General features: G+C 34.7%; 1 protein-coding gene across 27 annotated transcripts in view; it reads right to left on the bottom strand.

Annotated features, from left to right (window-relative positions):
• SUPT20H (SPT20 homolog, SAGA complex component) overlaps positions 1-22,673 on the bottom strand; it is a 39,619-nt gene that overhangs the window by 7,678 nt on the left and 9,268 nt on the right. For 5 of the 27 annotated variants that reach the window (XM_044777274.2, XM_044777273.2, XM_014862686.3 and 2 more), the window contains exons 7-23: positions 22,195-22,298; positions 19,782-19,898; positions 19,611-19,664; positions 17,206-17,345; positions 15,505-15,661; positions 15,354-15,410; positions 13,189-13,260; positions 12,260-12,417; positions 9,779-9,805; positions 9,183-9,215; positions 8,506-8,623; positions 7,860-7,962; positions 7,551-7,709; positions 5,536-5,605; positions 4,892-5,046; positions 2,534-2,589; positions 529-648 (exon numbers count right to left, since the gene is read on the bottom strand). In XM_044777274.2, coding sequence (XP_044633209.1) covers positions 529-648; positions 2,534-2,589; positions 4,892-5,046; positions 5,536-5,605; positions 7,551-7,709; positions 7,860-7,962; positions 8,506-8,623; positions 9,183-9,215; positions 9,779-9,805; positions 12,260-12,417; positions 13,189-13,260; positions 15,354-15,410; positions 15,505-15,661; positions 17,206-17,345; positions 19,611-19,664; positions 19,782-19,898; positions 22,195-22,298 — 1,700 coding nt within the window. Of the gene's footprint in view, positions 1-528; positions 649-2,533; positions 2,590-4,891; positions 5,047-5,535; positions 5,843-7,550; positions 7,710-7,859; positions 7,963-8,505; positions 8,624-9,182; positions 9,216-9,778; positions 9,806-12,259; positions 12,418-13,188; positions 13,261-15,353; positions 15,411-15,504; positions 15,662-17,205; positions 17,346-19,610; positions 19,665-19,781; positions 19,899-22,194; positions 22,299-22,673 lie in introns of all 27 variants that reach the window. The other 22 variants (XM_044777271.2, XM_014862681.3, XM_014862675.3 and 19 more) reach the window with 7 other exon arrangements.

Raw genomic sequence — 22,673 nt, forward strand, 5'->3', positions numbered from 1 at the left:
TTTCAGATAATCCCTAAGTATAGCAAAGTTTCAGAAAACCTTGTAATTCCTTCTTTTTTTCTTATTTAATTTCATTCTATTTGGCAATAGACAAGTATTTGCTTTTGTCTATCTTCCCTCTGCCCTAAGCTTCATGCTAAGAGGAAGATCTCTATTCTAAGAGACAAAATATTGTAAAAAGAAGAATGATGATTGGGTAGAAAATACATGGCCTATAAGGGCAGAAAGATTTGGGCTTGAATTCCTGCTCTGCCACTCACTGTAGGGCCATGAGCAAGTTATTCACCTGAATCTCTTTTGTACTATGCAAGATGGAAGTATCATTATCTATTCATTGTGGCCATTGTGAGAATTAGAAATACCCACCCAATAACTGATAGCTACTATTGTTAATAAAGAAAAACAGTAAGTAAAGGTTTATTTGAATAACTAAATAAAAGCACTTGAAATACGCTCGGAATATACCAAAAAATGTTTCTATAACAATTCTACTAACACAAAGCATATGGAAGGAGAGAAAGCACATACCTGCTCCCCTGGCTGTTGAGGACTAGAAGTTGTGGGTTGCTGAGGTTGTTGTGGTGTAAACTGAGAGAGCTGCTGTTGCTGCTGCTGCAGAGTGTTAAAAATGAGTGAACCACCTGGAAGCTAAGAATTTAAACAAAAATTAATTAATTAGCCAATTTCACATTATTTAAATTTATTTATTCTACAAATATTTTTGGAACATTCACTATGTGTTGGGCATTCTTCTAGAGATTCAGGAAACACAGGTGAACAAACATCAAAACAGACCACGTACCTTGCTCTTAAATAAAAAAACTCTTCTTAAAAACAATTTTTAAGTGCTATTACTTTGGGCTTTCAAATATGTTAATACTCTCCAACATAAATCTGCTTCAAGTTAATAGCTAGTTATCCAAATATACATACTGCTTTTATTTAACTTTTCTTATACATCAATATAAAGCAGCATTAAATGCATTAGAAAATATGAACAAGCTACTGATAATCAGAGATATACATTAAGAAAACCCATCTCTGAAAATTTCTTCCAGCTTTGCCAAAACCCAGAAATGCATGGATTCTTATACACCATAGTGAGGAATTCCAAAGCTGAAAAGAAAATGTATTAGATGTCCATACTTAATATGGAAACATTACTTGCTGTTATTCTAAATCTAAATTGATTTTTAAAAAAACCCACACACTTTTTTAAAGAAGCATTCAGAAAACTCCATGTTAAAAATTAAAATTATGCATTCCAAGTGCATCACGAAACAAATGCTTTTTCTATTTTATTCATCTATAGGGGTTTAAGTTATAAGCATTTTCAAGTCATCAGGACAAAGTTCAAGCAACTGCTACCAAACACAGAACTTTCAGGTCTGTAGAGTCAAAAAAAGGTGTCCTTGGGTCAAAATCTCTACACTCAGCACAGCTCACTGTTAGGGAAATTTGGACACAGCACAGGTCAAATGCTCTTTCCTCAGATAACAAATGTAGCAAAATATAATTAATTTATATGGTGGGTTTGTCCTTATTTCTTATTATTAGTGTTATTAAGGAATTCCACTCCTGTTAACACTGAGACTGATGATCCCTGAGAGAAATTCCAACAGCAATATGGAGGAAAGTTGGCTCAATAAAGCAATGTGATCTGTGGTTTGAGCATATTATAAGTAAACTGTTCTGTAATTAGCTTGTAAATACTGACACTGTTTGCATCTTCTCTAAGAAACGTTTTAAGTTTTGGCTCTAAACGCATTTCTCAATTTGTTATTTCTGGGGTTGATGTGTTATTGTCATTTCCCAATAATCCACAGCTCTGTGATTTTGTGTCTTCAGATCTTTATATTCATGTCTACCTTTCCAAAACTTCTCTGTAGATAATCCCATTTTCCAACCTACTAGCTTAATACTGGACTCCATCCTTAAATCCAAAGACCTAGCATAACACCCAGAATATTGTAAATTCACAATGTGTACTAAATTCTCCACCTTCACTCTCTCTTTATCTGTTAACAGTGATAACGTGTAAGAAAAGCCTCATCATTAGACAGAAACTGTAATCTAATAAACATTTACTGAATGACTATTAGGTGTCTGGCATTATGCTAAGAAATAATATTCTCCTCAGGAAAAGAACACATACTTATTTTTAAAATCTCTATTCAAGCACAAAATCTGTTTTAAGCAAACAGTAAGTAATACATATATAAATACATAAAATGTCTGCTGAGAGAGGAATTATTTTCTAAGTATATCTACTGCTGCTCTTGTAGGCAAGTATCCTCCTTGGTAGTTGTTAATTCTCCCCATTGGAACAGCTAGTTCTTGATTAGGCAGGGGTGCTGAATACTGATTCTTTCTCCTTATGCATTTGACCAAGCAAAGGTAGCAATAGTAACCACATCCTTGGAAGACTGTGAACAACCTCAAAATTTCAAATGCTGAAATGTATAGATATACACAGTTAAAAAAAAAATCAAAGTACAAAAACTTGAATCGAAAGCAGTGTTTCCAGGTTTACCTGAAGCAGATTTAGGGGCCTGAGACTTGAAGTATTTTTTAAGCCAAATGGAACACCTGTTAAATAAAACTCATGGTTATAATGGAATTAAGTTTCTTAGACTTGAAAATATTTTATGTTTTAGTATATATAAATACAACACTAAGTACTTTCTGCATAGATGGGCTTATTTTTTATACTTTTAAAATACCTTAAAAAAATTTTTCATTAGTGTTTATTAACACTGAGATCTTGTTCAAAGATATGGATCAGTACATGTACATTATATTCTGTATTTCAGAAACTGAGACTTCTTTATCACAATTTTGACTGTTGGTGAGAGAAATTAGTCTAGAAGTATGCAGACACCACGAATATAATACAACTATTGCTGTTGTGCAAATACATTTCAGGTACTGGCAACTATTTACATTCCTCAGTGCTAAATAGTATACAATAATAATCTCTGAAAACCAGTGTACTTTGTGTTTTTCTTTTTGAAGAAAGATTAGCCCTGAGCTAACATCCCTGCCCATCCTCCTCTACTTTATATGTGGGACGCCTGCCACAGCATGGCTTGACAAATGGTGTGCAGGTCCGCACCTGGGACCTGAATAGGTGAACCCCAGGCCGCCGAAGTAGAGAGCACCACTGGGCCAGCCCTTACCTTGCACTATTTTTTAAAGTACAAATGTTAATATTAATAATGCTAAAGAATGATGGGTTCTGTATAAGGATCAAACTGAAAGTCAGACAAGAATGCTGTTAAATCTGAACTTATTCCCTCAAATCTGTGACCCAACATAGAGTACATCATAAAGTAAAGTTTGGCAAACTTTTTAGTAGGCTTTGTAGACCACATACAGCCTCCGCTGCATATTGTTCTTCTTCTTTTTTTAACAAATCTTTAAAAACATAAAACCATTCTTAGCTTGGACTTTGGGCTCTAGTTTGCTGACCTCGGTCTCAAAGTATGTGTATATTTTGCTCATGAACAAAATATACCAATTTGAACACTAATTAAAAACGTATCTAGCAGACAACTGTTATTTTAAAAAGAGGCAGGAAATTCACAGGTGATAGTATGAAAGCCTTGCATAAGAAACTGAAAAAGCATAATCAGATGAAAATATGACAATATTGACATCCTCTTCAGGAATTCTCATGAAAAGAAATGGCATAACTTCCATTAAGGGTGGATGACAACTGTACAATGCTTTATAGCTTACCATAGGCACTTTCAAAACACTTCATTTATTTCTCACAAGTACCAACTGAAGTTAGATATTTTTACTCATATTTTAAAAAGAGCAGATGAAACTGAGGCTAGGGGAAAAAAATTAAGTAACTTCTTTCAGGACCCACCGTTAGCACTTGGAGCCACAGGTAACTGGTAGAGTTACATGTAAATATAAACATCCTAAATTCAACATCTGATTCCACTTGCATGGCTTCTGCCACTAGAGCACATTTGTGCACATTAAAATAAGAACATAATTTGGAAATTAAGAAATCACAGCAATATGTTAACATCTTTATATTCTTTGGGTTCTCTTTCTCATAACTCATAGAAAGTTTCAGATAAATTTTTCTTACTATGTCAAGTTTATTCTTCCTGTTAAATTTTTTCTCAGTAGTAAGCAACTGGATGGTCCAAGATACTACAATGTATTTTCTTACCTCTTCTCCTTCTATATTTTTGTTGTTACAAATTGTCCCCTTTTTGTATTGTGAGTTTACCAAATTCAAATGGTTATAGTTATTTTTAATGCTTTACGTAATAATTATTATTACAATAAAGCTACTACCACTAATGATGATCACAGCAAATATTTTAAAATGCTTATCATGTCTCAGGCACAATTTAAGCACCTTATCTGTATTTCCTCATTTAATCCTCACAACCACGAGGTAAGGTATTATTATCCCCATTTTATTTATGAGAAACGTGAGGCACAAAGGTATGTGAAACTGCACAACTGGGATTCAAACTCAGGCAGTCTGGCTCCAGAACCTAGGCTGTTACTGCCATGCTATGTTGCCTTTCTTGCACAGTGTAGGTTTTCAAAATATATTTCTTTTACTCAGAATAGGAGTACACTGACAACAATTAGACTATCAAAGTTAATTTCATTATAATGTTTGGAAGGCAAAGATTTGCAGACTTACAGGCTTACCAAGTTTCTTCACAGAAGTTGATTGCTAGATGGTTTTTAATTCAAATATCAGAACTTTAAAGGCTTTTGAAATGAAATACCTGTGACATAATATTTCATGAAATAAGGACATTAAATGTCTTTAATAATATGTTTAAAACGACATTTTTCACATTAGATGTACTTTAATTTCTTAAGAGGTTATTATTTCCAATATTCTGACCTGCTTGAGAAGTTGCCTGCATTGCACCGGGCAATGCATTTGGTAGCAGACTTCCTGAGGGTAGAAGGCCACTCAGGTTTATTCCTGCAGGAGTTATGGCACCAGTGTTACAGCCCAGCATAGGGTTTGAACCACTCATCAAAGCCTGAGCTCCACTGCAGGAGAATAAGACAAAGCATTAAACCTACACTACAAAAAGAAAAATCAGCCATATAACAATCTCTTGGATTAAAAAATAAATAAACACAATTAGATATTTCTGTCTGAAATATCAATTTCCAGGCTCAGTTTCATTTTTACACTAGAAAAGTGACAGCAAGGTTGACTAAAATTAAGTCAATATTTATCAAGGCTTAAAATATAATTTGGAAGAGTAAAGTGCTAATCAAGGGATTAAAAGATAGTAATGCAGAGGAGAAACAGGATAATCAAAGCTGCTGTCAATGCATAGCAGTATCATCGTAGTGCATGTTAATAGATGTATCACCCAAAATTAAAACATACTTGTTGAGACAGCTTCTATCCATATCTAAACTATTTTCTTTCAGTAATATGCAATTTGTTCTTAATTTTACAAAGAAGAATTTATTCAGATTGGTAAGAATATCTCAAAAAAAAAAATCAGGGCATCAATGCAAACTTACCAAACAGAGCCCACTACATTGATGAAGTTAAGTCCAGCAGAGTTTGCCATGACCTGGGTGGCCGTGGTTCCTGTAGTTATAGATGTTACCATGGTGGAAAGAGGAATGGTCGTTACAGGCATTGCCTGGCTCAGAGACCTTTGCTGCTGAGCAAACTGAGTTAACAAAGTGGGCTGAGGGGTGAAGCCTGAATCTTGGGGAGTAGGGGTGGCTGAAGGGGTAATAGGAGTTGAGCTCTGAGCATCAGGAGGGTGTGGGGTCGATGAAGGGGTTGGTGTAGGAGTAGATGGCTTAGGAGTTCCAGATCCTGCTCATTGAGAAAAATAAAAATTGCTAGTTTGTTATAAATGGCCAGTCCTTTTTAAAATAAGGTTAATGGAATCTTACTTAGCACTGACAATTTGTTCCAGTTTTTTTAAGCAGTTAACTGCAAGTGTTAATTTCTACACATGATACATGAGTGTTGCTACACTCAATTACAATTAAGGATGCAGTATATCACCTAAAAATTCCATCAGAGATGCTACTACAGTAACAGTGAAAATATACATTTGTATTCTACCACAATACCCATTTAAAAGTTAGTTCCCTACATGCTACCTTTGGCCTAAAAGTTTAAAAGGAATTCAAATTAATTTTTATTATTTACGATTTCACTAATTTAGGACTTTGTTTAAAAATATTGCTTATTTTCTATAACAGTCTGAGATAAGCTCTGAACATATTTAATAAATTACATACAGTTAACAATCATATTTGGCACCTAAATATACATGTTTAATTCCTAACACATCAAGTTTATCCTGACGAACAAATTTACAAAACACAGTAATAAAGCAAATATTTGATAGATAATACTGCATCTTTAACAGTAACTGTGTACTTCTGTTTAAATGTAGAATGTATAGAAAATCTGTTGTGAATGAAGTATGCACAGTTTATCAACTTTTTAAAAAAAAACAAAAACAAAAAACAAAAACCAAAAAAATAAAACCAAAAGCTCTTGAGGTGTTTTCTTTTTTAGCTTTCATGTCCTGCAGAAAGAAAGGAAAGAAATGTGAATGTCCAGAAGCTGTCACTCAACCCTTACTTAAAGTAACAACTGTGTGCAGTAGATTAACATAATCCATACCCACAACATAAGAAGTGTGAATAAGACTTTCAGGAAATTTATAAATTTTTCTTTGTGCAAAACAAGAAGGCAGAAAAATTACACCTTTTGAGCTATCAAGATGAAGATGTTTATATCTAATGCAAAGACCACCGTATCACTGTGCAGTGTACTAAAACTTTCAGCACACGTTAGTTATCTATAAAAAAATCTAAAAAACTGGAATGAGTTTTTGGAAATTGGTGCCTAAATATCTCAGATATTTACTAATTTGAAGAAATTCTCCCAAATCAATCCTAATATTCTTGTATAACTCCTTCATGTTAAAAAAAAATATTCAGTATTAAAAATTACATTTTACTATCTTCAGAATAGTGCTTTATGATCATCACCACATTGTAGTAACTGACAACAATTTATAAGAGTGTAGGAGTGTTCTGGAAAAGTCAGCTTTCAGTTTATTGTACCACCACCTTGGAAATAGTTGGCTTCTTACATAGACAAAGATAGGACTGCAGCAACAACTCTTAGGACAATTTTTCTTATTAGCTGCATAGTTTACATAAGATGTAAAATGATCGTAGGGTACACTGGAATAAAAAGCATTTTGGAATCTTATTGCCACATTTAACTACCAGATAATTTTTTAAAGAAGATGTGTAGGTTGCAAGTCTATAAGAAAGGTATACACAAAGTGCATACATAGATACAGAAAAACGAATACAATTACAATAAACACATAATACATACAATCAACAAGAGATTTGCCTGAAGCTTCTCAAAACTTATACATTTTGGGTACACAGTACATTCAGATTTCACTATTTCACTGGTGAAAAAAAGCTGTTTTAAGAAACACTAACGCAAAAGCTCATGAAGAGTTAATCAAAAATTTATGACTCACTTTGTGATGAGCTGGCAGGTGACAGGGCAGCTGGAGAAAGCATGCTAACTTGATTGAGATCCACAGATGACTTCCGAGAAAGGCTTGGTGGCTTAGAAGCAGGAGGAGGAGTTGGAGATTTAAGAAAGCTGCTGGCCTGTTGTGGCGTAAAATAGTTACCTAGGAGAAGAACATGAAAGTTATTTCCTAGGTTCCCAATTCAAAATTCTGTGAATTGTGTAAATCAAAATATGAGCAAAGATTTAAAAACAATTTACGATCGTATGATGTTTCTTACTCTAGACTACACAAAACTAAGGAATGTAATACCTGAGGAACTATTTCCTGAGCTTGAGGGAAGTTTGATGGGTGGAGGTCGATGTTTTACTCCCTTCCCCAATACTGAAGACTGAACTGACACAGTCTCAGGCTGCTAAGAGAGAGTGACATTAAGTATTCTTGTTAAAATTTAGGTCAAATCAGAAATTCATAAGTTAATACACTATAACACCTAGATGAAAACATACAATTTAAAACTCTGAAAAGTACTCTTAGTGGTTAAGGACTGGGTTTTAAAGATGCTACAGAAGAATATAATTTCACAAAGAGATCCATGAAATAAATTAACAGTATACATAAAGAATGAAGAAAGGATTTCTGAGTAATAGATGGGATGAAAGGGTTTGAGGGAGAAAGGCAGAGGATTTAAATGAGGTCAAAGCCCACCTTAAATTTTTCCCAGAAAATAATAACTGTTGAAACCAGGTGCTTAGTATACACACGTGTTCATTAAATTTTTCCCTTTATCTTTGTGTAATTTGAAAATTTCCATTATAAAAAGTTCAATAATAGTAATAAGAAAAAGTTAAAAGCAAAAACAAAACTAAATAATATCCCCATCCCTCAAAAAAATAGTCCTTAATATTTCTCAGATTCATTGAGAAACAATTAGGCACAAAAAAGTTATCAAACACACTTCTGTGTCTTTCCCTGGAGAAAGCTGACTCAAGCTGGCTGAGCCACTGGAGCTGTGTGACATCTTGACTGGACATTTGGCTTCATTCTGAACCAATTCCTGGTATTGATTGACTACCCTGAAATATTAGGGGAAAACAAATAAGGATTAGCTAACTGTGTTTTAAACAAAAATTTATTATATAGGAAATAATAACCGTTAATGAAAAAAATGTTCCATTAAAACACGAAGATAAAAACTAGACAATTTATCTTTGTATTAAAAGTACATTCTCCTAATCTTTTCAATGACCAGCTAAAGCTCAAAAACATTTTGCTAATAAAAAATCTAAACACAGACTTTCAGTATCTTGTTTCTAATACGGAAATTACAGGGATTATTTAACCAATCAGCAGCCAAAGGAATTACCCAATAACTTTCACTTACATTCTGATTAAAGTACTACCTAGAAACTGTTTTGCCTAGCTAGCCTAGATATTTCTAAGTTTTCTTATTTAAAATAAAACATTTTAAACATTATTCTTCTATTATTTTCCTAATTCTATGAAAAAAATCCTAGAATACCAAAGATATAACTAAAATCAAAGTTTCGACTCCTAACAGAGTTCTCTCTGTCCTCTAAGAGTGAACTACTTCATATCAATCCAGATCAAAAATAAAGATGCAAATATTTTTACCTCTCAGCATCAGTCTTTGATCCAATAATGAACCTAAAATGTTTAGAAAAGAGAGAAAAGTATTAGATAAGAGTTGTCATAAGAAGCTCTGGGATTACTTTCGAAGGTTGCCATATTTCAGTGATAGTAATTTTACAAATTGACTTAGACTCTACCAAGATAGCATAAAAAAAAAAATTTAAAAATACATTTAAACTTATGAAGCAATGACCAAGTTTTGCATGCATTATTAAATAATCCTGTGAATAATTTGGCTGACTTAATTTAGAGAGATTTATTTTGGCACACAGCTTATGTACCAAAACAAAATCTGGGTTGAAAATTGCCAAGTGCTATACACCCTTGTAAGTGTCTGCCCTACAGCAAAGCTCCCTGAACTATGGTGTGCAGGGCCTTTGGCCTTCCTCTCACTTCAACCTTTGATTTTGGAAGTCATTATTAACGTCTATATAGCAGGATTTTAGAATATATTTTAGACAAGGAAGATAGCTTATTGCCAATTCAAATAAAATGTCTTTACCAAGTCTTTTTAAAGTTTGACATTTATATGATTTCTTAACAGATTAAAATAGTGAGTTTGTTTATTTTTTAATTACCAATTTGAATGATCATCTGTGGAGGAGCTGAAATATAAAATGTAAAAAAAGAAAAAAACTTGGTTAATGCAGCTCAAACTTCAACTTCATAGTTCTAAAATCAAGTAATTTATGAATATGGAAGAATGACTGGAAGGTAATAAATCATGCAGCATTTTTGCAGCGACTCCCTGATGTAAAGGCAAAAAATTCAATTATCTTCTTGTCAAACACATCTAGTCAGTTGGCTTTTTGAATCAATTTTTTTTAATTATTAAAAATAATATTATTCCCTTGTGTTTGAGAAAAGTTAAATTTATTTAAAATGACCAATATATATCTTTAAGGAAAAGATTTTTAAAAATATAGATACAGTTGGCCCCCTTTATCTGTGGGGGACACATTCCAAGACCTTGTGGGGATTCCTGAAATCACAAACAGCCCAAACCCTACACACTATGTTTTTTCTCGTACATACATACCTATTATAAAGGTTAATTTACAAATTAGGCACTGTAAGAGATTAACAGTGACTAATAACAAAAGACAATTATAACAACATACTGTAATAAAAGTTACCATAGATCTTAGAAACCTCCGCATATGACCTGCTTTCTTTCCTTAGACCTTCACCTTTTTCATTTTAAAGGAAGTACTTTATGGCTTCCCTTTGGCATATCTGAATTGCCAGCATCACTACCCTTGTGCTTCAGGGCCGGGATGAAGTAAAATAAGAGTTCTTTGAACACAAGCACTGTGATAGCTGATCTGATAACGGAGATGGCTACTAAGTGAATAATGGGCAGGTAGCATATACAGTGTGAATATGCTGGACAAAGGGATGATCCACATCTCAGGTGGGATAGAGTGGAACGGCTTGCGACTTCATCATGCTACTCAGACGGGTGCACAATTTAAAACTTACGAATTATTTATTTCTGGAATGTTTCATGTACTATTTTCGGACTGCAGCTGACTGGGTAACTGAAACCATGGAAATCAAAACTGCAGGTAAGGTGGGACTACTGTAATCAAAACATCTGATCTTTCTACTTAGTATTCAACAGTAGAAACTGCTAATGTGAAAAAATTAGCCAAGGATTCCCTGATTGCTACTATTTCTTCCTATCAACTTTTATGTAGGTTATTGGTGAGGTTAATGTTTAAAATTCATCTTTCTGGTGTAGTTTCAATTAGCATTTGTATAAGGCTTTATCAATGATTTAACATAGACCTGGACCTTGCTTTTCCTGCTGAGGTCCTCTTTGTTTTTTATTCTTTTCAAAACAGCATCAACTTGATAAAAAAACAAAACTAACAAGAATAAATACACGTACAGTATTACTATAGTTAACAATACTGTACTGTATATTTGAAAGTTGCTAAGAGAGTAGATCTTAAGTTTTCATCATATGAAAACTTTTTTTTTTTCTTTTGGTGAGCTAAACTGGCTCTGAGCTAACATCTGTGCCAATCTTCCTCTGTTTTATGTGGGATGCTGCCACAGGGATAGCTTAACAAGTGGTGTTGGGTCCGAACCTGAGAACCCTGGGCCACTGAAGCAGAGCGTGCAAACCCAACCACTACACCACTGGGCCAGTCCGCCGCAAAATTTTTAACTATGTATGGTCATGGATATTGTGGTGATCATTTTGCAATATATACAAATATCAAATAATTATGGTACATACCTAAAGCATAATGTTATATGCCAACTACATCTAAATATGAGAAAACTAAATATTGGTACCTTGTACTAAATAAATGTACTCCATAAGTTTTGGAAGATTATATATATTTCTTTTTTTTCCTGTTTTTTTGTGAGGAAGATTAGCCCTGAGCTAACTGCTGCCAATCCTCCTCTTTTTGCTGAGCTAACATCCATGCCTATCTTCCTCTACTTTATATGTAAGACACCTACCACAGCATGGCTTGCCAAGCAGTGCTATGTCCGCACCTGGGATCTGAACCAGTGAACCCCAGGCCGCTGAAGCGGAACGTGCGCACTTAACCGACGCGCCACCAGGCCGGCACCGTAACTATATCTATTTCTATGGCCAATAACTACACTAAGCAGAATCCATGTCCTTACACAGAATGCTGAAATACCAAGTATCTTCAACAACTTTTACATTTATAATGAATTTGCCTCCCATTTAAACAAAATATTGCCTGGAAACACTTCATGCTCAGAGGTTAAAGTCATAAGAGGCAACACATAAACATACCAACAGGGATATCGAAGGCATATCCTTCAAAGCAAATATAAAAATAATGATACCATATGTTTCTAAAAAGAAATTATTACTATTTTAAATAACTCTTGGACAACATGGTAACCACAATTTAAGTTTACTTAGCACTACTGCCAAATCTAATTGGAGTATTTAACCAACAAATGAATCCTTGAAGGGAAATTTTTATTCATTAATGGCTCATCAATAGGTGCAAATTAAACTCCAATGACTGGTTTTGACAATTACATGTATTTACAGAACTCACTGGGATGGAGACATCTGGCTGTCACTTTCTTCATCTTCTTTACATGGCTGTATTCTACCATAGTAAAGTGGATCACCAAGTGACTGTAAAATGGTCAGCTTTGTTTTCTGATACTGATTACCAGCTTCACATTCAAATACATAATCATCTTTTACATCCTGAAAAAGGCAGAGCATCCCAAATAAATACCTTCTCCAGTAAACATATCATTAGAATTAACAAAAATCAGGAATAATTTGTATACTAATTTGTACCAGGCAACAGGAAGACACACAGCACTTGGGCTATAGACCTGTTCAAGAATGCTTACTAGAATAAAGCCCAGGATTCTTTCTCACATGGTACTTTGGAAATCAGAGTTCCAATGGGGTATTTACTTGAATAAGCTTGAGTGAAATACGGCAGAATTTCATATACTGGACATATGAATGCAAATATTAAATACTAAAAAGACACAACTTTCAAAGACAGATCTGTTTCTATATGTCATTATTCTTTCTGCTATCATACATATAAAACATCTCTCATCATTTCACTCCTACACTTACCTAATTTAATACATTATGCTTATTTCTCCCTTAAAGAGGTTATTGCAATTAGGGAAACTTTCATGGAACACTTCTCTTAAGAGACACCCTTAGAATAATTTACTAATTACTAAGTTGAAACAGAAAACAAATCAGAAGTACCAATATGCAACCAAAAGTAAAAATGAAGTTATGCAATAAAATTGCCCTTTAAAATGGAAATCATACTTTAGAAAAACAAAACTAAATAGTTGCTCCTTCTTTTAATTTACTGAATCCCCCAGAAAGTCCTTAAAAAAAAGAAGGTCCCAAATTAAAGGCAACTGCACCTTATGTTTAATAAATTCAGATCTCAGATTAGAAAAAGCATCATTAGAAAGGGAGAATGCAATGGTTACTTACATGGGCTGGCCAGACTGTTGGTTGTGAGTCATCAGATTTGATAGACTTCTCCACTTTAGCATATTTCTCCACCTAAGAAATCAAATTAAGAGACAGCCGATATAATGGAATCACTATTATGACTAAAGAGAAAAATGTATGTAACTTAATATACTTTTTGGCACAAGAATTACTGAATCACCAATATCACCAACTACTTATGCTTAAGTACATAGATGTGTCATTTAACAACAGGGATATGCTCCAAGAACACACTGTTAGGAAAGGAAGTAGTTGTGTGAACATCACCGAGTGTACTTACATAAACCTAGATGGTACAGCTTACTATATATCTAGGATATACAGTACTAATCTCATGGGACCACTGTCATATACGCAGCCTGTCATTGACTGAAACATCAGTATGTGGTGCATGATTGTAGTTTAAAACTCTCCTGATATATTCAATTAAACCAACTGGTTTCTAAAATAAAACATTTGCCATTAAATAAATCTAATAAACACAGCTGCTTTTTTGGACTGTGCCTCTTTTTAGTCCATAAGTTATCACACTTGTCATTTAGAGAAATTTGAATGTCAGAGAGATGATTAGGACCAGGATCTTTTTCTCTGGCTGGGTTTTCAATGGAATAGGAGTTGTTGTGTAACAGTGGGGACAAAACTGGAAAGAGATGAGGGAAGTTACATTAAAGTTGATAAAATTTTTGTGAACCTTTCCAATTTTCTAGTCAGACTTGGACCACATATTCCATATATCTCATACAAGTTCATTTGAATCAAATGTTCTCACCTTCCTAGTAACCATAATCTTAAGAGTAACTTAGACTCACCTGGGCACGTGGTAACAATTTCAGATTTCCATGTCTCTCCCCTGGAGACCTTACTCAGTAAGTAGGTTTGAAGCAGGGCTTGAAATCTGTATATTTAACTGGTATCCTAGATGACTCTTCTGATGGAATTAGAGTGAGAAACTTTGTACTGGGGCTTTGCTACTCAAAGTGTGGTCTGTGGATCCCAGTACCATGCAACCTACAAGCTCAGCAGCAGCATCTCAGGCCTCAGCTCAACTTGTTGAATTGGAATCTGCACCTCAACAAGCAACCCAGGCGATTCGAACATACATTAAAGTTTGGGAAGCCTTGCTTTAGACAGCCAGCCTGCCCTCCAGGGCTAAATTCCACTCTTGGGTATTTACACTAAACATCTTTTTTCAGGTTGAATTTCTCAAGGAGTACATAAGTTTCCAAAAGAGAATGTGGCTTACTCCCTTGAGTTGTATATACAGTCTACCTCTGATGCTTTTGGCTTTGCACGTTTCACAATTTTTAAAAAAAAATCATAGATAATAAAATAAGACGTGCTAGCCTGAGAAGGATATACAAGCAGAAGAGCAGACATCTGTTAAAATAACTAATCAATCTTAAAGAGCTGCATGAAAAATAAAAAGGAACACAAGAAATAGGAAAATAAAAGACCTAAGAGGGGCTGGCCCCATGGCCGAGTGGTTTAAGTTCGTGCTCTCTGCTTTGGCGGCCCAGGGTTTCGCCAGTTCGAATCCTGGGTATGGACATGACACCGCTCATCAAACTATGCTGAGGTGGCATCCCACATACCACAACTAGAAGGACTCACAACTAAAAATACACAACTATGTACCGGGGGGCTTTGGGAGAAAAAAGGAAAAATAAAACCTTTAAAAAAAAGAAATAAGAGACCTCTCACCAAGACCCCTTTCCTGTCTTTGATCATTTATAGTTCATGTTAACTACAGATCAGCAAAGACTACCATTAAAGGTTCCTAATCTCGGCCACTGCTCCAATATCATTAATTTTTAAATTTAACTATCAAGAACTCATGATGACATATTATGAAAAAACGCACAGGCATTTTATGCATATTATGTAATATGTATCATCTTTTTCCACATTTTGAAATTCTTTGGTTATTATTCCTGCTTTAAACACAGACCTATATTAAGGGAGTACGTTCTTAGACAACTTAATGTGAAAGAATACAGCTTCTAAAAATGATCAGTTGCTTTTTTAAAAAAGAACTATTTTGTTTTTAAAAGATGTAAGATTCCTTGTTTTCCCAAAGTATAAGCTACCATTAGTTAAACTTAGGTACCTTCTATGAAATAAGTGCAATTCATGAATTGACTTACATCCACTTCTGAAGGTATGGCCAAGTTACAGGGACTCTGCTTCCACATATCTACACACTGAAAAATTAGAAACAATGTAAATATACTGAAAATCCAAAATAAGGCAAGTCTTTCGGCATAATAATGTTTCATTAAAAAAATACATACTTACATTTCCTGCTTTAGAAATTTTGAGGTCATAATGCTGACCTGCTTTTCTTTCCTTTCTTTTTTGTAAGAAATCAAGTAATTTTAGCTGAGGAGGAGGTGGACAGTGAGACAGATCCTGCTGCCGATTGAGAGAGGACCTAGAATACCTCTTGAAACACCTGAAATGTTAAGAAATTTGAATTAAACAAAGCTAATGAGAGAAACTCAGAATACATATGCATTTAAATTAAATCAGTGAGCATTAAATATGTAATTAAATAATAAATATCTGTAGAACACTATCACTGGCCAAGCAGTGTTCTGGACACTAGTGAAAGAAAAATGAAAACGACTGACAAAATTCCTGCTATCTGGAGCTGTTAGTCGAGAAAGGAAGACACTCAGTCACAAGTAAACAGGTAAGATCATTTCAGAAAGCAATCAGTAAGAGAACAAAACACACGGTTCTGTGGTAAGCGATAGAGAGGGCAACATTAGGCTGGGGAAGGACTCTGAAGAAATGACGTGAGCTGAGATATGAATGATGAGAAGGAACCAGCTATGGAAAGATCAGGAAATCAGCATTTGAAGTAGAGAGAAGAATTTAAAAAGGTGGTGAGGCTGGAACAAACTTAGTTTGTTTTAAAAACAGAACAAAAGGTAGGTGTGACTAGAGCACCAGGGTCCATGAAGGAGACGAGGTCAGAGAGAGAGACAGGAGCCTTGCAGATCAATGATAACGTGTTTAGATTTAATGTGAAATGTGATGGGATTCTGTTAAGGGAATTTCAGCAAGTGGTGGCATGATCTGCTTTGAGGGTTTTAAATTACTCTGGTTTGCCTAAATGGTGAATAGACGAGCAGAGCAAAGGTGGAAGCAGGAAGACCAGTTAGGTAGGAGTTTCTTAAAGAAGTCAAGATGAAGATGACAGTGGCTTTGACCACGTACTGGCAGTGGGCACGGAGAGATGTGGATAGAGATACAAGGAGACTTCATAGGACGGCTGACAGATCCTATATGAACTTATTTGACTATTTCCAAAGCTGTACCTTTTCCTCAGCATATATTATTTCAATAGGAAATCAGGGAATTTAGAAGTGGATAGGTTTTTTGAGCCCTTCCAAACTTGAAAAAGGTCCAAAGTGGGCAACTCAAACAGTTACGTAAAGAGAACTAGTGCTGAGCCACCTATTAACTGCAGTCCAAATTAACATGTGTTTTTATTTTATCAAGAACAGATGCTAAAACATTTAAAGACAAAATTACCATGTTATAAAAAGACATTTAGTTATAAACTGACTTTTAAAACTATATTTTCCCTAATCCCAAAAACAAATTTAGAATTTTTTTAACAAGTGCTATTAATAAAAATTAAATGGGTTACTGGATATTAGGAAGTAAAGAAATTATTGTTTCCATTCATACTTGTCTCTTCTCAACCTCTATCTGTTTGGTGAACAAGCTCTAAACTTTTAGGAAGCTTAAGAAGTTTGTTCTTTAAAAGAATGCAGAGAATGCATCACTTCAATAGAAAGCAAGGGTATTAAAAAAAATCACAATACTTACACAAAAAAAGTAACATAAGGCAATTAAAAATGCTATTTTCAAAAAAAAAATCATAGCACTTGCATACTTTGGAGGGAAAAGAGACCATAAAGAGCCAAATTTAGAGCTACATGTTTAGGAGCATCTTTTGGTTTATCACTCCACAAAGGTAATTACCGTTTCATTGGGCGTGTGTTCATCTTTTGCTTGTTATAGAGCAGTCTGTTTGCAGTGCAGGTTACGGCGATAGAAGGGTCAAGACATAGTGGTTCAGCTGTAGCAAGGATCAGTTGGCTCTCAAGCAAAAGTTTGTCTTCCTGAAATGTATAAGAGCCCACGTCAACACCAGATTTAAGATTTTCAAATCATACTTACCACTTCATCTAGAAATATTCCTTGGAACTCTGCCTAGGACTACAGTAAAATATGGTATTTCAAGTTCCAACTTTAGTCTGTAAACTTTAGAAACTTGACAGCACAATGAAATTACTAATGGAAATCCAGTAATTAGTAAAGTGTACAAAATGGTCAAATTGTTAAGAGTGTCTATTCATTAATCCAACAAATATTTACTATGATGTGTTTACTATGAGTACCTATGACGTGTTAGGTACTGTTCTAGGAGTTGGGTTTAAAGTAGTGAGCAAAACAGATAAAATCCTCCACCCCGACAAACCTTAAGAGAGTACGATGGATCGTGGCATTTTCAGTAACTAAGAGATAATGGTCACATTCTATACTCAGCTTTGTTTGATTACAGGAATGAAACTGACTACACAAATACTGTGTAAACCTTATAAACCCAATCCCAAAGTGGATACGGGCTTTTTACTGGTATCATGTAACTTTACTGAACCCTATTGTTTTTGCTTTATCTCTGAAATATTTTAGTAGCTATAACTAAATTTTTTAAAGTCAAATTAGTCAATTAATATTGCTGAATAAGAAGTTTTGCAAAAAACCCAACACTGGTTGTTTCAACAGTTTCATTCAACCTTTTATTACGGAAATTTTCAAAAAATACACAAAAGCTGAAGTGTAATGACACACATGTACCAACACTCAATTTCATTTAACTACTAACTTTTTCGTTTTTGTTTTGCTAGAGTAATTTAAAATACATCTCTGATGTTGTATTTAACCTGAAATACTTCAGCAAGCATTGCTAACTGCTAAGGACCTCTAATAATCAGTCCAGATTTAAATTTCCCATTACTTCAGGAGGGTATTTTCAGTCAGTTTGTTTGAATTTGAACTTGAACAAACCGTGTGCATTGTATTTGGTTTTTCTCTCTCTTAAACATCTTTTTTTATTCTGTAATGATCACTTCTCCCCCCGATCTTTTTTTCTTTCCTCATGCAATTGAGTTGTTGGATTTGACCAGCTGCTTTCTCATGGTATCATTTAACTGCATCTGGTGGTTGCTTCCTCATCATGTCCTTTAACGGTTTCTTTTATTCCTTGAATTGCCTACAAACTGTTAGATGTAGAGGCTTGGTTTAATTCAGGTTCTAGTTTTTTAGACAAGCATTTGTCACCGGTACTACCGTGTACTTTCTCATGCATTAGAAGGCACACAATGATGTGTCCCATTTTCATACCAGTGGGCTTAGTCATATCTCTGCATTATAAAAATTCCCATGAACCTATAATCCAACAGTTTTTCACATCTTAGAAGTATAGCTGTATAGATTAAGATTTCCAAGTTGATATTTTTAAAAGTTTATCATTTCTCTTGTAACTATTAGCTTGAATTTTTCTAAAGAAGAATTTTCCCTTAGTTACTATTTGGCTACCTAACATACAGTTCATACAGGAAAGGCCAAATAAATGCTTTCGTTGCTCTCTTTATGAATCTTCAGAGTAAGAAAACTGATACCCTAGCAACCTTCAATGATGACCAATGAGTTTATTTTTGAATTTTCTTTTAATAGCTTTTAACCTTCTTGTAAATGAAAAGATTATAGCCCAAACTAAAATACAACACTTGATAGTTACTGACGAACTGAATCTTACTTTATAATCATATTTCAGATAGAATAATTTTCATTATCGCTATTCTCTTTGGTTTAGTAACTATTCCTCTCTATGGTGGCAGAGAAATAAGTGAACACTCCTGTGAGTGGGAACCTCATATATAGTGAGCAAGCCCTAGAGGGTTACCTGGCTGTTTCAGGGGTAGGAGTGGTCCCCTAGTGCTACAATCAGGATGAATGGCAAAAACGCTAGGCTTGCTTTAGAACTCTAGATGAAAGAAAATCAGTATTTGTACCTAAGGTACAAACAAAACATTATTCTTCTGTTTCAGAGGGGATAAAAACCTAAGTTTCACATTGGGCAGATCAGGTCAACCTCACCCTATTTCACCACGTCTTAAAGGAACTGAGACTAAACTGTTTTAGTCCCTTAAGGAATTACTGCTTGTATGAAGAGATCCTTAACTTCTAAAGCTCATAAAGGAATCCCAAACTTTACTCATGAATAAAATTACCAGCAGAAAATATCCGTTGCTTAACTTAATGGTAAGTATTGTTTCATCCTATATTTTGCCTGTTTGGGATCAAAAAACAAAATAACCAACCTGGGTCCATTTGTGGTTATCACTTGTAATTGAATGTACATCACAGATTAAAGTCTAGAGAAAATAAAAATGTAAAGAACACATTAATGTATAGGTGTGCAAACATATAACGACTTTAGGTTAGAACTCCAAATAAAATCTAAGAACAATACTTAAGCGAACATTCTTTACCTGCATTGTTGGACGTAAGAGAATGTGCCTACTTTGGTAACCAGGAGATTTCATATTACTGGACTGCCTGTAGTCACGTATTTCTGCTATGACACATCCACAATGAAAAATATTAACCTGTTTTGAGTGAAAATATTTAAGTAAATGTCATTTTTCAAAAGCCTAAATAAGTGGGTTTATAGTGAATGTTTCAGGTTCTTTACACTCTCATGCAATGTTTTTGGCCACTCACATACTCTCAAATGGACTTCCTTGGTAGATTTACATAAACCTTTTAAGAGGAATTATTTTATCTTCATCACCATGACTCAAGAAGCACTTTAAAACTGTTCAATGGTTTCCAGTTAGAGACTGACTTTTTGGCCTTTATATATTAATGTTATAGATCATCAGAAGTGCTGCTGTTCTTGATGCTCACTGGCTCAATGTCATACTTTGCTAACTTTATCATTGTTATAAATTGCCAATCAACCCTACTGGAGACTGGTTCTGGATACAACTGCTGTATTTGCTCTGTTAGAATTTCCAGGAAGCAGTCTTTATTAATAAGAGTAAGAAGGCTAATTATAAACTCAAATAATAATCTTTTGTAAAAAATATTTTCTAATCCTTTTGCTAAGTCCACAGTTAAGAACTTTCATCATTCAAGTTTTGCTGATTATCACTTGCCAGTCACTCATAGCATTTTTTTCACCCATTCAGAACTTTGAGCACTGTGACCTCCATGTTATCAGTCATTATCATGCTCACACTTTCAAACAAATATTTATTGAGCCACTACAATGTGAACTATGTGTCAGTCACTATCCAAGAAGCTAGAGATATGGTGGTGAGACAACAACTGCTCTCAGTGTGGGAAGGCAGGCAATAACATGTAAACAAATACACAAGATAACTTTAGATAGTGATGAAAGTTACAAAGGAAACAAAATGGGGAAGGACTAATTTAGATTATGTGCTTGATTAAAAACCTGCCTGAAGGAGTGATGTTTCAGCTGAGACCTGAATCACAAAGGGCTAGGCATCTGGGACAGACCACTCCAGATTCTAGAAGAAAAAGCAGATGAATAACGAGGAATAAGATTGGCATGTTTTAGTATAGAAAGAAGGTATGGATGGCTGGACTGTAATGAGTGGGGATGAAAATCAAGAGGTGAAGACAAACTGGAAGGCAGGGGATTTGTGCAGTGAGAGGATGCTAGAGAACTTTAAGCAGGGAACTTTGTTTTTTTGCTTTTGTTTTTCTTATTTTTGTTTTGTAAGCTTAATTGGCTATCTGTGGAGAACTTATGGGGTTCTAGAATGAAAGGAGGGAGTTTAGCAAGGTAACTATAGCAGGTCTTGACCATACATTTTAAAGGTAGAGCTGATATCTGCTGATAGAAAGAATGTGAAAGGTGAGAGTAGTGTCATTCATTGGGTGTTAAGACTGGTAAAGGAACTGGTCTGGGAGGAAAAATAAAAACTTCTGTTTTGTCACGCTACGTTTGAAGAACCTGTTATACATTCCAGTAAATATGTAAGTTTGGAGATTGGTGGAACAGTCATTGTGAGAGATAAGCAAGGGATTAAATGTCATTTTTAAACTCATAGAGCCAGTTGAGATCATCCAGGGAGAGTGTTACTAAAGAAAAGAATGCCTAGGACTAAACACTGAAACCTGCACACATTTACAGGTGGAACAGAGACGACAGCAAAAACTGAAGGAATAGAGACAGAAGAGGAAAACCAGGAATGTGATGTCTCAGAGGCCAAAAGAAGGGTGTTTCAAAGAGAAAGTAATCACATGCACTGAACTTTGCTAAAGAACCAACTAAGATGAGAACAGAAAAGAATTTTTTTTAAAGTTGAGAGACAGCACAATATTCTTGTATTCTTTACCTAACTGAGAGGGGGAAACAGATGATAGAAGACAGGGAGGTTATAGTTGCAACTACTTGAGGAGGAGGATGATCCAGAATATAAGTGGAAAGAATGCCTTAGGAACAGCGTACTTCATTTTAATAGAAAGGCAGGCAGAAAGAGTGGACAGAGATACGGGGATGCTGGTGGACCAGTGCTAGGAGGATATGAGAGTTCCCATCTGATGGCTTCTTTTTCCTCAATAAAGTACATAGTATGGGGTGGATTGAAGTCAAGGGAGTAATTTGTTCTATGATTTCTTGATTGTAGCTATAGAGAGATTTCCAGTAGATGAGTTAATTGTTACAGAAATTCTAGAGGAATCAACTAAATCTATACATTTCAGTACAGCCTAAAAGATAAATATCCTACCACAAACCAATTTTCATATAGCTATGTATGATGTCTCATTCCATGTTCTAAGCACTGCTGAGAACACAATTAAATATCCTTTATCACAAAATGACATACAGTTGACAAATCTAAGGACATAAACAGGAAAATTTGGTACCTGAGATTTTTCTAGGAGATCAACCAAAATAGGAGGTAATTCTTCTGCATCCAAATATTCAAGTAATTCCCCTTCTTCATAAGGCAGTCGAATGGTCTCAGAATCTTAATTTTAAAACACAGAAAACAATCAGGCTCACCAAAAAGCCTACGTGCATAATTTAAATGACTTTTCATAAAAAAAGAGAACAAAGCCAAAGGCTCTCCTAAAGTTTGGTCTTTATTTACATCTTATAAGTGAATCACCTTACATACTGCTAAAAGACTTGATAAACTTTATAAAATTTTAGACCAGAAAGGAGAAAATGCCTAACATATAATGGAAAAACATCTGGCATAACAATCATAATACAAATGAAAGCCAGCAGTACAATAATCAGAATATGATAAAATTCCAAAGCTGGTAACTGAAAGTTCCTTGAAGACTGCTTAATCTAATCTGGAAATCAGTCATGATATGGTACCTCATCTGAAAAACGG

Source organism: Equus asinus, chromosome 11 (genome assembly GCF_041296235.1).
Source record: "Equus asinus isolate D_3611 breed Donkey chromosome 11, EquAss-T2T_v2, whole genome shotgun sequence".
Taxonomy (NCBI): domain Eukaryota; kingdom Metazoa; phylum Chordata; class Mammalia; order Perissodactyla; family Equidae; genus Equus; species Equus asinus.